We start from the raw sequence: 16,772 nt of genomic DNA, 5'->3' as shown, positions 1-16,772 counted from the left end.
ATGTACTGGGATGTTTAACTGGGTATGTTAACTAAATAGTTACCTCTGTATTTACTGTTAATAGAATTGCTACAAGTCAGATCTTCAATGGTTGAGAGGCATCGGTTGGGTCCCAATTGGTTCCCTGGATGTTGAAAAAGCGAAGAAGGCTGGAGAGATCCTTAGTGACAATATTTATCGTCAGCCACCAGACAAATTAAAATTTACTAGTGTAACGGATTCGTTAGAAATGGTCTTGGCCAAGCATAATGCAGAAACAATGAATAAGGTGAGTCCTAGCCTTCTGAGAAAGGTACTAGTGCTGCAAACTGTTAAAGATTACAAATTACATTTGTAATTATATGTATTAGACCCAAATTACATTACCAAATATGTATTAGACCCAGGCTATAGTGATCAATTATCTATAGTTCCAGACACATATTGTAGCAATTTGTAAAATAGCTGGGAACTAGTTATCTCTGAAAATGTCCATACATTAAAATAATTTGTCGTAGTATTCAGGGCCTCAATGCTTGCCTACACTTTGTGGACCTGATTCAAAGCTCATTAATGTCAATGTGAGTCTTTCAATTGACTTTACTGAGGTTTTTATTAGTCCCTATGCACAGAGGGAGTGCAAAATAAGCAAGGGCAGGAGTATTTTCCAATGGAAATCTTGCAACATAAGCACATGTTTTTGAAATTGAAGCTCTTTCAGAATCTTGACCTGGAAAGAGATTAGTGTGAATATAGATATTATATGATTTGTAGGTGTTACTTGAAGTAATGTTATTAAAATATTTTATTATGTTTTATGAGGGCTTCATATGTTGATCATTATATTGTTTATTGCTTTTGGTTTGTTATTTCATTTGCAGCATTTATACACTGAAGCCTGGGATAAAGACAAGTCTCAAATCCACATGATGCCTGACACACCAGAGATTACGTTGGCAAGACAGAACAAGCTCAACTACAGTCAGGTGAGCAAAAGCACAGTTTGTGTCATGAGTGTAATAACAATCTAAGTGGAAACCTGCTGTGTCATTGGCTTGGCCAAAATATATTTTAACAAACTTGAAATAAATATTTACACTAAGTTTCCTGACTTATCCCATAACATTGACCTGCCAAAAAGTCAACATCAAAATGTTTTCCATATTCCAGTATAGTAGTCTTCGGGCTTGATTGTGGAACCTTTATTCATGTTGGTGAACACTTTTTTGAGAAGAGTCCCTGTGACGGGGTTGGGACTCACCCCCTGCTGCCTCCTGCTGGTTGTCTCGGGAATTAGCTCTGTCCAGTGGAGCGCCCCCTCCTGGTGGTGTCCCGTCCGTTGTCTCGCCCTTGGTTGGCGTGTGGACCCATGTCATTCTCCGGCTTGCGGCGTCCTCTTCCGGACCACTGCCCTCAGGCAGTGCCCCTTAGTCCATCCACACCCCCTTCCGGGGGGGGGGGGGTTAACAGGAGTCTTTGCACTGACCTTAGCGGCCTGCCACAACCTCCAAGTCTAGCCCCTCTTACGTCAGGGGGCAGGTTGCAGCCTGACTCGGCCACTGCTCCACAGCCCGGTGCAGCACAAGGGGGAAAGGGGGGGGACCCAGGCCCACCCACTACTCTGGGGCCCGACCCAGGGACCCTCTAACGGCAGCCTCTCGGCCCTCCTTCTCTCCCCTTGCCTTCAGCCTTCCCTGGGTCACTTCCCTTCTGACCCCATTGCACCCTCTAGGCCCTTCTACTCAGGGCCGGCAGTCTGGCAGGTATCAGTCTGAAGCTCCACTCTGCTTCCCTGAGCCTGCCCAGCACTGCGCTGCGCTGCGCTGTCCTGGCTGCTGGTCTCCTGCTCAGGAGACAGACCTTCCTCCCTGAAGGTCTGGGACAGACTGCCTCTCCTCTCTCAGAGCAGCCTTTTTATAGGGCTGAGCCTGGCCCTGATTGGCTGTCTCCAATCTGGGCCCTGATTGGCTCCCAGTAAGCCCTTCTCTTATTGGCTGCCAGGCTGCACAGGTGCACTGGCCTGCTGCAGCCCCCTCTAGCATGTCCCACTGACTTCAAAGAGATGAATCTCTTGTTAAGTGATCATCAGTATGAGCTAAGGGTCCAAAAATGGTTCTCCCGTGAATTGCTGAGGTTCCTCCTGTTAAAGGTAAAAAGTTGTGAAATTCATCCTGTCTTTGAAAACATCAAACAAATGATTTCTAACTTGATTCTTAAGAGCTAAAGTCCTTCTGATCAGTGTAAGTAAGGGGCAAATATATAAGCATCAATAGGCGGTTGCTTTGGAAAGTAAGATTTGGTCCATTTACAGTGGAGAAGTTGTCACTACAAATGTGGTCTGTAAAATTGTATTTTATTCTACATCAGTTAAAGAAGAAGATAGACAAATAGTACAACCATTAGCTAGATTCTTTGGCCCAGATCCTCAGCTGATCTAAATTTACACCCAATGATGATCTGGCTCTTTCAGTTAAGAAAATTAGATTGTTAGATCTGAATAGATCGTATGATAATTCTTCTTGTTGTTGTCTTTCTGAGCTAACTGTTTTGCAGAGAAGGCAACATGCATAGTCCAGCTATGAGAATTTAACTCTGTTTAGTTCTTTTCATAGAGTCTATATAAACTAGCCATGGAAGAGGCAAAGAAGAGAGGCTATGACTTGCGAATTGATGCTATTCCCATCAAGACTGCCAAAGCATCCAGAGATATTGCCAGTGATGTAAGAAACTGCTCTTTATTTCTCTACATACTTACATGGGACCTTTGCATTCTGTAAATTCCATATGTAAATTCTGCAATAGGAGGTTTGATTAAACAATGAAGATGTGGTTTACATGTTGTAAAGCTGTAGTGCATATATTTAAACATTTAAACTGTAAAATAAAAATAATTACAAATGAAAATACTAAGAGATTCAACTTCACATGCATGGCATAAATAAAAGTCTGTTGTAGTACATAATTTTAGGCAAAAAAAAGACCTATTTCATTAATTAAATCTTTAATTGTTAAAAAAAACCATAGTTCATGCATATCACAATTATTTCTCTTTAACATTACAAAAAGTAAGTTTTAATAATTCTTTATATCCCAGAATGTCTATCCCATTTAAAGTTCTAATTCACAATCCAGTTGCCTAGAATGCAAACCCATGACACCACTTTGATAAAATACCTTGAAAGCATCATGATAGCTATAGTTTATAAATAATTTTTGGAGAGTTTCTTGTTAGAACTATTTAAAATTAATAGTCACAACATTATTAATTAACGGAACATTATATTTTGCTTTTTCCTTCAGTACAAATACAAGGAAGGGTATCGCAAACAGCTTGGCCACCACATAGGAGCCCGCAACATACAGGATGATCCCAAGATGGTATGGTCTATGCATGTTGCCAAAATCCAGAGTGACAGGGAGTATAAGAAAGATTTTGAGAAATGGAAGACCAAGTATAATAGTCCAGTGGATATGCTGGGGATTGTGCTGGCAAAGAAATGTCAGGAACTGGTCAGTGACATTGATTATAGACATCCTCTTCACCAGTGGACATGTCTGCCAGATCAGAATGATGTCATCCATGCTAGAAAGGCCTATGATCTACAGAGTGATGTAAGTACTTTTTCTGTTTCAGTTCCAGAAGATGACTGTATTTGATACTGTACCTTAGATGAAAAATGATTTCACATACTGATAACAGCAGAGCCAAGTGTTCTCAATAAAACACCAATTCTAGTATTGTAACAGGTTTTGTTACAAATGGAAACTTAGATTAAATCCATTAAAAGACTCCTTAATTAGTTCAAATTTAAGACCAGTTTAAGCACATTTGTCCCCATTTATGATTTATTATTGAAATTATGAGAAATTCTTAATTACTCATGGTTTTAATCCAGGTGAAATGCAGTGATTTTTAACTAAGATTCACTACTTTGAGATTTTGGTTTTATTCAAACCTGGACCTTGAAGTGAAATGAGGAACGGGTAAAGAATGCACCTATTTGGATCAATATATCAAAGGAAATGTTCATACAGATTCTTGCAAAGCAAAATTGCCAAGCTTCGTGCATTTCAGTACTATCACTAGGGCTAAAATTGTGAACCACAAGAAGCAATGTCAGAATAACCATGTTGTAACTGGAGAGGAGCCTGAGTCAAAGAAATATGCATGACACGTAGTAAATGGCAGGTTGTGCAAGGGTGGCATTGAGGAAGGTACAAAGTCTGGAGACAAAGAGAATATTCTGGAATGTAGCTGGAGTGGAGAGTAGGGACCAGGAGGGGTGTATGTAAAAAAATGAAAGCACAGCTCTGCAAAAAGCATATTGATAAAAATCAAACATAACTAGAGTAGCTGGATAGCATTGTTTGGGTCTCGGAGGTCAACCTGAGAAAGAAAGACTTGAGATGAGTTCTAAATATGGCTCTTCTTTATGGTATTGCTTTTCAATGATGCATTCTATGGATGAAATGGTAGTTTTGCCATTTACTTCAATGGACCAATATTTCACCCCTGAATTCTAGCCCAAATCCAGGTTTTACTATATTATAGCTTTTATTTTGTTTTCCCTTTTCATATGCTGCATGTTTTACTCACAGCTAGCTAGTTGTTCAGTAGTCATAAAATTTAGATAAAATGTACTGGGATGATAATCTGGAAAAGTGAACTAAGGAATTTCTTTTGTATTTATTTTGTTAACAGAATTACTACAAGTCAGATCTCCAGTGGCTGAGAGGCATTGGTTGGGTTCCAATTGGTTCCCTGGATGTTGAAAAAGCCAAGAAAGCTGGAGAGATCTTAAGTGATAAAATATACCGTCAGCCTCCTGACACATTCAAATTTACTAGTGTGACAGATTCTCTAGAAATGGTCTTGGCTAAGAATAATGCAGAGACAATGAATAAGGTGAGTAATGATTTGATAAGTAACACATCAGTGCTGTGCTACTCATGATTAAAGACAGAAAATTAGGAATACCTAGGGGTCAGCACCACTTCGTTGCGCGATGGACACTTGACAAAATTATCGTACATAGTGACGGACATTGGGGGGTTATGTCATTCAGTCATTCAACGTTTCTCGAAAAATTACCACCGACCTCAAAATTTTTACCGTGGACACTTGTATCCCTGTACGGACGCGTTGCCGACCCCTACGTGATTCAAAGTAATGTTGATGTCCTGAGATAAAACAGTATGTTTGCAAAGCAATACGTAGGACCTATCTTATTAAGTACAAATGGGGACATGTAAAGCAAGAATCAAGTTACTAAGATTAATCGGATTATCACCGTGCACTTTTTCTTGGGCATGTGTGTGTAGTCAGCTGCAATAGCTCATCAGACATCTTAGGTTTGCTTCAGCCTTTTTATTATTGTAAACTGATGTAATCAATTTCTAAATTTGGAGCCAACTATGCGCCGCTCTCCTCAGATATATTCCCTTTGCTTATAATAGGAGTTTTGCCTGAGTAACAATGGCAAGATTTGATAGATAGTTACTGTAGGTTATTACTGAATTACCTTTCATTTCTATTCAGAAATAATAACAATAGTCTCTTCCTGTCTTCCTTCTTAGCGCTTATACACCGAAGCATGGGACAAAGACAAAACTACAATTCACGTCATGCCTGACACTCCAGAAATCATGCTAGCAAAACTCAACCAAATAAACTACAGTGAGGTGGGTAAAAGTAAAAAGCTGAGAGGATGAAAAATGAGCTCTGGACAGTACAGTTTTGTTATCTCTGGCTTTTCAATGAATATGGTAATGCTGCTCATCTGTGTAGTCCCACATGTGGCCAGCAATGTTAGTTGAGACAGATTTCTGCTATAATTTACATTATCTTCTTGGTGTCTGACTTCTGATTTTCAAAAGTACTATCAGCATTAAACTAGGAACTTATCCTGTGGTAAACCCTTGACATATAAATAGCACACCGGGAAACTCCCCTCTTTCATTTTGCCAGTGTCCTTGTGAAAAAAAGTTTTTCAGGAAATAATGTGAATTTGCAACAGTGCAAAACTTCGCATCTGGGAACACCTTTCACCTCATTTCTTGGTCTTCAGGTAGATTCCCACCATCCCTGCTTTCCACTCCCTTACTGCTGCCAGATTTATACAATAAAATGTTGGAAATGTGCATTTTCCTACTACCTAGGGCAGGTAGCGATGGGTCGTATTTAAATCAGGTTTACCCATTTTGAACATTAATCATTTTTTCTAGTGATTTAATGGGTTTTGTTATATAAATGTGTAACAAGCTTAACTACAAGGGAGGTGTATAAAGTACCTGGTTAATGAGATAAAAATATAAATGGTTTCCTTTCTCATAGAAATTGTACAAATTAGCCTTGGAGGAATTGAAAAAGAGAGGTTGTGACTTGCGTGTTGATGCCATTCCAATCCAGGCTGCCAAGGCTTCCAGAAATATTGCCAGTGAAGTAAGTAACCTTTTTGTTATATCTACAGGGACATGGTTCTTATGGGAAAGAGTTCAGAATTTGTGCTCTATAATTTTTCTATGTAAATGCTTTTAAATTGTACAATAGATTCTATTGCTATCCAATAATTATAGTGCATGCTTCTTACATCTGAAAAGAAAGGACCATATCAAGATCTACAGTGATGGATGCCTTAGACATATACATTGCAGTGATAAAATAAATAATATAAAGCCTAGTCCTATGCCCATTGAAGTATTTCCATTGAGTACAATGGGTGTTGGATCAGGCCCATAGTGAGATTATATAAAGTACCTATTTACTACTTTTTGAAATTAGAATTAAATGCTTCAAAAGTCCCCCAGAAAAAATAATAAATAATATTAACAGTCCTAAACAATCCCCTTTTTCTGCCATGAGAAGACTTTAATGCTGCTGAAAAGTTGTTGTATTGAAAGCCCATGTGACTGAAGTCATCCATGGAACAGATATGGCATAAGCAATGACAATAAAGTATCCCTTTCACTACTCTGCCAGTGTGCCTCATTGCTCACCTAGGGCAACACCAGTTAGGGGTTAGAAGTAGTTCACTCTCCAGGCTGGTTATGTCCTTGGCATCACTAATTAAATAGATGATAAAGGTGCCAGTTGATGTTATTGTCAGCAGATGTTGTATGATAAAATTCTTAAGGAAATAGTACATCCTAAAAAATTAAAAGGATATGGGACCACAAACAAGATAGTAAGTAGATGGTTGAAGGGATAAGGTAGGTAAATTTAGTAGTAATATGTTTATGGAGATAGCAAGATAGAATACCTTAGAATATTTTTCTCTTCTTCTGAACGAAATGAATAAAATAGCATATTAAAGAAAGTCTAATGCGTTGATTTCCAGTATGGGGGTATGCATGTTCTAGTTAAGTTGGGTACATCGTTTCTGATTTGAAAACTGTCACAGTGATATAAATATATTTTATTTTAGTACAAATACAAAGAAGGGTATCGCAAGCAGCTTGGCCACCATGTGGGAGCCCGCAACATCCAGGATGATCCCAAGATGATGTGGTCTATGCATGTAGCCAAGATCCAGAGTGACAGGGAGTACAAGAAAGATTTTGAGAAATGGAAGACCAAATACACTAGCCCAGTGGACATGCTGGGAATCGTGCAGGCCAAGACCTGTCAGACACTGGTCAGTGATGTTGATTACCGCCATTACCTGCATCAGTGGACATGTCTGCCAGACCAGAATGATGTGATCCAAGCTAAGAAGGCCTATGAGCTACAGAGTGATGTGAGTGCACAATATGTGTAATACATGCAACAGGCCCAATTTTACCCTGACATGCCTGCACACAGATGTCTGTTTAGCATGCTTACTATGGTAGATCCTAGGAGCCAAGAGTGGAGCCCCATTGTGCTAGGTGCTGTACCAACAGAGAGTAGCAGATGTCTCTGACCTGAAGAGCTTGCAATCTAAACAGACGAGACAAACACAGGGTAGGGGAAGGGGTAGAACACGCAAGCAGAGTAAACAATGAGATGGTAGCAAATGTCATGTTAATTCCATGATTTTTTGAGGGGATGGGGGTTACTTAGGAGGGGAACAGCTAAAGCAAAAGAAAAGGGAAGGGGATGTGGTCAGGGGAATAAGGTAGGTGAGAAGATGGTAACAGGGAGTAGGTGTGGAATGAAGCTCAGGTGATGAGACTGGGAGGTGGAAGGAGAGGGTTGGAGCAAACAGCCAATCAGCACAGGCCAGAGAAAGTCTAGTCAAAACTGTAGAAAGTTTTCCGAATGTCCAGAAGTCCAAAGATCCCCGCTTTGGTTGATTCAGCCCCTACCAGCTGGAATCTCTGGCTGTCTCCTCTCTGTAGCTCCCTGATGTGGGGAGTGAAGGGGGAGTTGAGGTAGGCACCATCTGGGTCCTAGTGCCCTCAGAATGGAGGGGTGTCTCCCCTGTGCAGTTCTGGGTCCAGGAGAAGGGTGGCCCCAGCTGGGCTCCATTTTTTCCCCTTCTTCCCCAGTGCAGTAGTCCCTGCTTTGGCTTCTTCTGCCCCTACTGGCTTGTGAAATGTTCCATATCCTGTTACTGATCCTTTATCACCAAATCCTTGCTGTTTTCTTGATCTTTGATCTGTCAGAGGTGCCCTAATAATGTGTCTGTGAAGTCCTTCCATTTTCCCATTTGTTGTGCTGTGTAATAATTATTTTATCTATCTTGGAAGAATGAGTGTCAGAATCAAATGACCATTTTGTAGTAATAGATAATGTTACATGAAGTGAGTAGTGTATACATCAGTTCCATATATTCATTTGATCCTATAAATGACTGACTGAACATTAATTAAATTTTAGGCTGTTTACAAATCAGACCTGGAATGGCTGAAGGGTACAGGCTGGGTCCCCATTGGTTCCATGGATGTTGAGAAGGTTAAGAGAGCTGGAGAAATCCTGAGTGAAAAGCAGTACCGCCAGCCCCCAGACCAAATCAAATTTACCAGTGTGCCCGATTCCCTGGAATTGGTTTTGGCAAAGCAAAATGCTGAGACAATGAACAAGGTGAGTCTCTCAGAAAAATTCACAGGTGTTACTGACTACGAGGGTTGGTTCATGGAATGGGCAATGCACTTTGGTTGAAAGAGGTAAGTGTTCCCAAAGAAGCAAAATGTCAGACAGTATCTGCTGCTAGATAGCTGTGGTTACCAAGAGTCCTTTAGATCCTTTGCACTTGGTAAGAAGGTTGGCCCCTTTTCTTTCAGATGTAGGATATCTATGTTTTTCCTCCTCCAGACTGGATTTCTTTAATGCATTCTCTGTGCAGCTATACTTTAAATCATTTGGAAATTGCAACTGATGAAGTGTTGTTTTCCACAGAGGAGGATGTTCACTCCAGAGCCTAGGTTCCACATGTGACACTCTACACACCTTATGCTTCATGTGTTATGGTCTTAATCTGGGGGTTAAGTGGTGCCTAGGACTGTGTGTAAGGCCTCTACACTGGGATTAGAGCACTTTACCCCAGTGCTCTGTTATCTGCACTGGCTGCCTAATAGAGCTGGTCAGAAATTTGCATCAAAATCAACCGTTGATTAAAAACAGAAATAAAATTTTTGGTGAATTTCTATTCCTTCTTCTCCCCACCAGTTTCAGATTGGCTGCACTGCATAGGGTTTTTTATTTTTAAAAACTCTCAACACAATGTATGCCAGAACTCCTTTATGGAAAGTGACCTACTAAGCAAGGTTGAGGCTGTTTGCAGATTGCAGAACCATTTCAGACAATGCTGCAAAACATGCAAATGTAGTGTCCCCAAATAAGGGACATGGGGCACACCCTATCTGGGACAAGGTGCGATGCTAAGCAACACGTTGCTGAATGCATTGCTGGGAGACACTCAGATACTACAGTGATAAGCATGGTATACGAACCTATATAGAATAGTGAGACATCTGTTATGTATGTTATTGTGCTGTATGGTGTAGACTGGAGCACCAGCTCCTGTATGCCAACTGAGAGCTCAGAGGCGAGAGCTTGTGTTCCCTAGGGAATAAGGCTGCCTCCCATTTATAGTAGCCTGGGTAGGGTAACTAACGTCACAAATTGTCTCTTCCTCCTTCTCCCTAAAATATATATTCCAGAGAGTCCCAGATACAATCCTTCTCCCACTACAGCCTCCCAGCAATACTGAATCAGCCAATTAACGTTGTAGAGCAGATTGGGGCATAATGAGGAGGAGGAAGTCACCCAGTTGGGTTTTGCAGTTGGAGATCACAATGTATCAGAGGATTAAAGATTTGCTCAAACTGTCCCTATTGATTTATTAGGGTGTTTTCAATGGGTGGGTCTTAGTTTTGTAGGTATGTGTTCAGAAGTTGGCCATATATATATGCCATGTTCTGGTTCAAGGCTTTGGTTTTGTAGACTTTTGCTAATTGTTACTTTCAGTTTTACTGTATTTTTCTCAAGGTGTGCAGAAGCTCCACAGTTGTATTTATCAGGGACCTGAACCAAAGCTCACCATAATCAATGGGAGTCTTCCCATTGGGTTCAATGGACATTAGATGAGCTGTAGGCTAATTATGTTAAATGTATTGTACAGCCATACTTCGGCTATGAAAGCTGGCAGATAAAATTATTTGATATCAAGACACATGGGAGTAAATTCACCTATAAGCCCAATTTAGTTTTTCTTTGAAAACACTGTAGATTTAAAGTAGAAATCCTTCCACTTGCAAAAACTGTGTTTATTTAAACATTTCATTAAAAACTTTTTAAAATTTGTTTCCCCCCCTTCCACAGCGTTTATACACAGAAGCCTGGAATGCTGACAAAACCACAATTCATGTCATGCCAGACACTCCGGAGATTTTGTTGGCAAAAGCCAATTCAGCTAACGTTAGCCAGGTAAGACTATTTTAAAAAACATATCAAACAAATACAAAATCAGAAATTAGGTAAGCATTCATTTCACTTTTAAAGAACCTCTTTTAATGTATAGTTTCATTTTCTCTATAATAAACAATTTGTATAATACTGTATTTTCATCTCACATATTTTGTTTTCCTCTCTGTAGAAACTTTACACACAAGGTTGGGAAGAATCCAAGATGACGGATTATGATATAAGAGCTGATTCAATTCCAATTCGAAGTGCAAAGGCATCAAGAGATATTGCTAGTGAAGTATGTGCTTCTTCTGCTAATCTATCATTTTAACTGTATACTAAGGGTTTTTCTCATTTTATTGTTAGTAAACTTGTGAAATAATTAAAATACGCATTCTTTAAAATGACAAAACATAGGAATAGAATAATAAATTTAAAAATAAAAGTATATCAAATTCTGGTTTAAAAAATAAACACCATGGAAACAGATAAGTGCAGAAAAATATCCAACTTCACACTGAAGAGAGTGTAACATTAAAATTATTGACATTAAATAAACCATCCTAGAAATATATATTATAAAATATTAACACATCACATGATACTGTATTACTGATATTCAGGGAGTGAGGGGATATTAGGGATTTCAACCTCTGAATCAAGATATTTGCCTATGAGAAATGATTTTTGTTCCTATATTACTATTAAACTGAGACAGTACTGATCACTGATGATTATTTTGCTATCTTTACATCTATGTGCTAATTTGTATTCATTTTGTATCAGATTTGCCTCATGTTAAGTAGGCCATGTACTCAGCTGATATAAATTGGCCTAGCTGCTTTGACATTAATAGAACAAAACTGAATTATGCATCTGAGGATCTGGTCCATTATTCACTTTTCCATTAATATATAAAACATAACTGAACTCTGTTTCTGTTTTTAATAGTATAAATATAAAGAAGCATATGAGAAACAGAGAGGTCACCATATTGGAGCCCGCACCATACGGGATGATCCAAAGATGATGTGGTCTATGCATGCAGCAAAGATCCAGAGTGACAGAGAGTACAAGAAATATTTTGAGAAATCAAAGACCCAATACACTAGCCCAGTGGACATGCTGGAAATTGTGCAGGCCAAGAAATGTCAGGAACTGGTCAGTGATGTTGAATACCGCCATCACCTGCACCAGTGGACATGTCTGCCAGACCAGAATGATGTGATCCAAGCTAAGAAGGCCTATGAGTTGCAGAGTGATGTGAGTAAAAAACAAATGCAAAATAAGTCTTTTATATGCGTGTGTGTGCAAATATCTATTCAAACATTTGAGAGTAAAATTTATCCATTATGTACCTCATCCTGTAAACAACATTTTTTTGCTCCAAATGAGAATGAAAAGCCAAATGTGAAATTTTTCACAGGAAGGAATTTCAAGAAAAATACCGTTTTGGAGAGAATCAAAACACATTTTTTTCTGCTTGCTGGCCTTGCCTAGTAGGTTCTTGCCAATTTCACTTTCTATCCCCATACAAAAAGTGAAATTGTCCAGAGCCTTCCAGGCAGGCACCCAAGAAACTGTCATTTTCCAGCAAAATTTAAAGTTTCCCCCAGAAATTTTGAGTATGTGAAAAGAGCATTTTCCATCAGAAAATCATTCTGATTGAAAATTCCTGACCTGCTCCACTTGATTTCCAGGCAAGTTAGGAGTGAAAATGTGCATGCAAAAGGCTTGCTTTCAAACACTGCACCCGCAGAGTGATTTATGTGTAACTGTAGGAGTGAGAACTCTGGAGAAACCCTATTCTGTATTAAAAATGTACTGGTGTGCAGCTGCCTAATTAGTCCTATTAGGAAGAATAAGACCTGAGAGTGAATTGTATAATGGATGTCTCCTTTGACACACCCATTCTCTACCCATATTCTGATCCATTTTTTGCTTGTGCTTTCGAGAGTGAGGCGGAAGGTGCACAAGTAGCTTGACAGTTCCACTTAATGCAGAGGTCTATGCCTAGTGCTTAACTTTGCTTGCTCCAACTCACAGACTTTGCTCCCACTTGCACTGGAACACAACAAGCTTAGGCTCCCTGTTGTTGCACACAATGTTAAGACTAACAGGATTAAGGCCAATGTGCTTTTGTAATTTTGAGCTTAATTTGTGCATACATTTCCCATTATTACACTTACCACTTAGGGTATGTCTACACTACGGAATTAATCCGAATTTAGATAATTCGAATTTGGGAAACAGGTTGTATAAATTCGATTGTGCGCGGCCACACTAAGCACATACATTCGGTTTTTAACCACATTAATTCGGTGGTGTGCGGCCACACTACTCCATTAATTTAACCACAGTAATTCGGTGGTGTGCGGCCACACTAACCCTAATTCGAATTAACAAAATCGATTTAGGCGCTACTCCGCTCGTCGAGGTGGAGTACAGAAATCGATTTTAAGTGCCCTTTAATTCGAATTAACTGGCTCTGTAGTGTGGACGGGTGAAGGGTTAATTCGGATTAACGCAGCTAAATCCGAATTAAAGTCTTAGTGTAGACCAGGCCTTAGTAATCGCATGTGCAAATAGATTAATGGTGAATGCTTGTAAAGCTATGGATGCTTCTCTTCAGTTGAGAGCACTCTAGAATATTAGAATCTGGGCTTCTTCAAATTCCAGTCTCTCTTGGGGAGCCCAAGTTCAATTGTGGCTAAAGTACTCATATTTGAATGTTGAGGTGGTAATTGGAATTGCAAAACTTTATTCAAACTTACCAGTTGCCCGAAAAATTATGGTGATGGGGATGCCATCCGAATTCTGCTCTATTTGTTGGATGCATAGGGGACAGATTAGGTTTTGTATCTGAAATTTTTTCTGTAATTATAATATTAATTTGTTTGTTTGTAGAATGTGTACAAGTCAGACCTGGAATGGCTGCGAGGCATTGGCTGGATGCCAGATGGCTCTGTGGATGTGGATAGAGTGAAGAAAGCCCAGGAGCTCCTGAATGAGAGATTATACCGTCAGCGGCCAGACGCATTGAAATTCACCAGCATTGTTGACCCACTACCAGTTGTCCTGGCTAAGATCAATTCTAAGCAGATCAGTGAGGTTAGCTGGCTTTTATGTTACCATAAATTTTCTGCATTCATGCTCTCATTTTTGTGGATCCTTCACTTGTGTTAAAAATTCATAAAATGAGAACCCTAATTTACATAATCGTTTATACCATGAGATCAATTTAACTAGAAAGTAACATACTGTAATTGTCTTTCACACTAATTGAATAATGATGTCTTTACTTTCTCATTAGCCTCTCTATCGTGAAGCCTGGGATAAAGAGAAGTCACAGTTCACCCTACCTGCTGACACCCCTCAGATGCTGCAATCCAAAGTCAATGCTCTGAACATGAGCAATGTAAGATCTTCAAGTAAAAATATGTAGTGTTATTGAAATGAACATTGCCACATGCATCATTTTTAGCCTGCCCTGTTTCAGAACCCTTTTGAACTTCCTGGTTCTGACATAAGCGCAGATTTACTATCTTTATTTTTTGTACTGTTTTATATTTTAGAATGTAGGTGAAGAAGTATTATGATTCATTTAAGCAGTATAATATGGTTTAATGAGTCCAATGTTCATGAAGCACAATGGGCCAGATTAATTAATCTGGAGTCAGTGGCATTCCTCTCTCTCTTTGTTCTTTGAAGCCAATAGAGTGTCACCCACTTATGCCAGCAGTGATTCTGACCCAAGATCTAAACCACGGACTTGTTGTCTGTCTTTTTGTTATCCATAAATAGAGCCTGTCACCATAGCATCTAGATCACCATATTGACTGTCTAGTTAAACATATAATGTGTTGATAAGAAAATAAAGTAATGAAACAGTGGCATTTTAAAGTTTAATATATACCCTTGCCTGAATTGTCCTCTTTATAACAACTTCCTTTGGGAAGTTTGGGGTTTGAAAAATATTATAGGCCAAAATACCATGCAGCAAATATCAGTGATGTTCTTGGGATGGGTGGCCCACAAAAACTGGCTAGCTTTGGATGAATGAAAGCACATCAAGCACTGGCTTCCATCTTATGTATCAATTAAGTTCCCCTGAATAGTCTTGCTTCTTTTAGCTTCATTTGGACACCTAGCATTATTCTTACATGGTTTCTATTTTGAACTTCCTTGATTTGTTTTTTTAATGGCTGCATGATCATTGTTTCGAAGTAATTTTAAAATCTTTTAATGTTGATAGCATTAATTTAGAAGATCATCTTGAACCTTAACAGTTTCAGTGGAAGAGTGTGAGATGCTTCCATTAAAAATACAGCAAGACTTCTAATACCAGTGACTTCTCTGTGAGACTAATACAAGGCATAATCCAAAGACCATTAAAGAAAATAAGAATATTTTATTATTTCAGTAGGCTTTGGATCAGGCCCACAGTGTGAATGGATCTGATATGCTACAGGAATCCCATATTGGGGAATCCTTCTGCCCATACAGTCTCACTGAAGTCAATGGGGCTGCAGATGGGCACAGGACTCTGTGGATCAGAGTACAGGTGTGGGACCTATATAATTAATCATGACTTGTACAATAATTATCAGTTAAAGGGGTAGGAATAATTTTTGTAACCCACAAAACTGTAAGGATCAAATTAAAACATCAATGCTATAAATCTAGGGAAAATATGATTTATGAGAAAAATAAATTCTAAAATTGTGTCTTTGATTTTGATTACAGAAACATTATCAGCAAGCCTGGGAAGATGCCAAGATGAAAGACTATGACTTAAGAGCCGATGCCATTTCTATCAAACATGCCAGAGCTTCCAGAGACATTGCTAGTGAGGTACAATCTCTGTTCCCTCCCTTTCATTTCTATGAAAGGCCATGCCCATTCATCCTCGTATCAAACACAGCAGACAATTGTGTAGCTAGCTAAGCTCAATTCAAAGCTGTTGTGTACTCATATATGAACAGCATGCTGTCTTGTATATTTGCATTATTTTAAATCCTGTCTTGACCTTCTCTTTCTAATAGAACTTAAAGTTTGCTACTGGTAAAATATTAATGATAACAGAACATTGTATTTTGTATTTGTTGTATCAAAGTAGTTTCAGTAGAGGTTCAGAAAGCTATTTTGTAATATACTGCAAACTTTTAGCAACCAAACATTTGCAGTAATTGAAGCACAGACTATATTTCTGCTGCTTCCAATACATAATTCAAGGGTATTATCTGTTAAAATCTAAAAGGTACCAGGGCTTATATAACTTACCAAGCAATTGGAATAACTATGTATTGTAACTAGTGAGGGAATTCTGAAGTATTTTTCTTTTTATCATGGTTTTAAACTTTTAAGATAGATGGGCCACATTTTCCAGAGTTATTGGTAATTTGGAGAATCAGTTTTTGGGGGTCCAACATGAGACACTGGACAGTGGACCTGAATTTCAGAAGTGCTGATCTAGTACCCTTTAAAATCCTTTGTGTTCCCAAGCTGGGCACTCATAAACACTAGTTGCTTTAGAACATGTAGACTGGCAATTTATGACTATTTCTGCTATTGTTTTCTTTCTATGTTTATTAGTACAAATACAAGGAAACCCACGAGAAACAGAAAGGCCACTATATTGGATGCCGAAATGCAAAGGAAGATCCCAAATTGGCATGGGCTGCACATGTAATGAAGATGCAGAATGACAGAGAGTACAGGAAGGCTTATCACAGTTCAAAGGCCATGGTCACTATACCAGTTGATATGGTGTCTGTCCAAGCAGCCAAGCAATGCCAATCATTTGTGAGTGATGTTGACTACCGTCAGTATTTGCACCAGTGGACATGTCTGCCAGACCAGAATGATGTGATCCAGGCAAGGAAGGCCTATGAGCTACAAAGTGATGTAAGTAGGAGTGTATACACAAGTGGGGGATTCCACATTATCTCAACAGTTATTATAA

General features: G+C 39.1%; 1 protein-coding gene across 24 annotated transcripts in view; it reads left to right on the top strand.

Annotated features, from left to right (window-relative positions):
* Positions 1–16,772, top strand: part of NEB (nebulin) — a 201,930-nt gene that overhangs the window by 94,890 nt on the left and 90,268 nt on the right. For 21 of the 24 annotated variants that reach the window (XM_029910553.1, XM_029910550.1, XM_029910555.1 and 18 more), the window contains 16 exons: positions 65–268; positions 861–965; positions 2,592–2,699; positions 3,280–3,591; positions 4,682–4,885; positions 5,557–5,661; positions 6,314–6,421; positions 7,404–7,715; positions 8,780–8,983; positions 10,724–10,828; positions 10,998–11,105; positions 11,759–12,070; positions 13,715–13,918; positions 14,121–14,225; positions 15,554–15,661; positions 16,403–16,714. In XM_029910553.1, the coding sequence (XP_029766413.1) occupies positions 65–268; positions 861–965; positions 2,592–2,699; positions 3,280–3,591; positions 4,682–4,885; positions 5,557–5,661; positions 6,314–6,421; positions 7,404–7,715; positions 8,780–8,983; positions 10,724–10,828; positions 10,998–11,105; positions 11,759–12,070; positions 13,715–13,918; positions 14,121–14,225; positions 15,554–15,661; positions 16,403–16,714 (2,916 nt within the window). The remainder of the gene's footprint in view (positions 1–64; positions 269–860; positions 966–2,591; positions 2,700–3,279; positions 3,592–4,681; positions 4,886–5,556; positions 5,662–6,313; positions 6,422–7,403; positions 7,716–8,779; positions 8,984–10,723; positions 10,829–10,997; positions 11,106–11,758; positions 12,071–13,714; positions 13,919–14,120; positions 14,226–15,553; positions 15,662–16,402; positions 16,715–16,772) is intronic. The other 3 variants (XM_029910552.1, XM_029910551.1, XM_029910554.1) reach the window with 3 other exon arrangements.

Source organism: Terrapene carolina, unplaced genomic scaffold, assembly GCF_002925995.2.
Source record: "Terrapene carolina triunguis isolate 2854851 unplaced genomic scaffold, T_m_triunguis-2.0 Scaffold62, whole genome shotgun sequence".
In the NCBI taxonomy this organism is placed as follows: Eukaryota; Metazoa; Chordata; order Testudines; family Emydidae; genus Terrapene; species Terrapene triunguis.
This window is presented reverse-complemented; position numbering and strand designations above follow the sequence as displayed.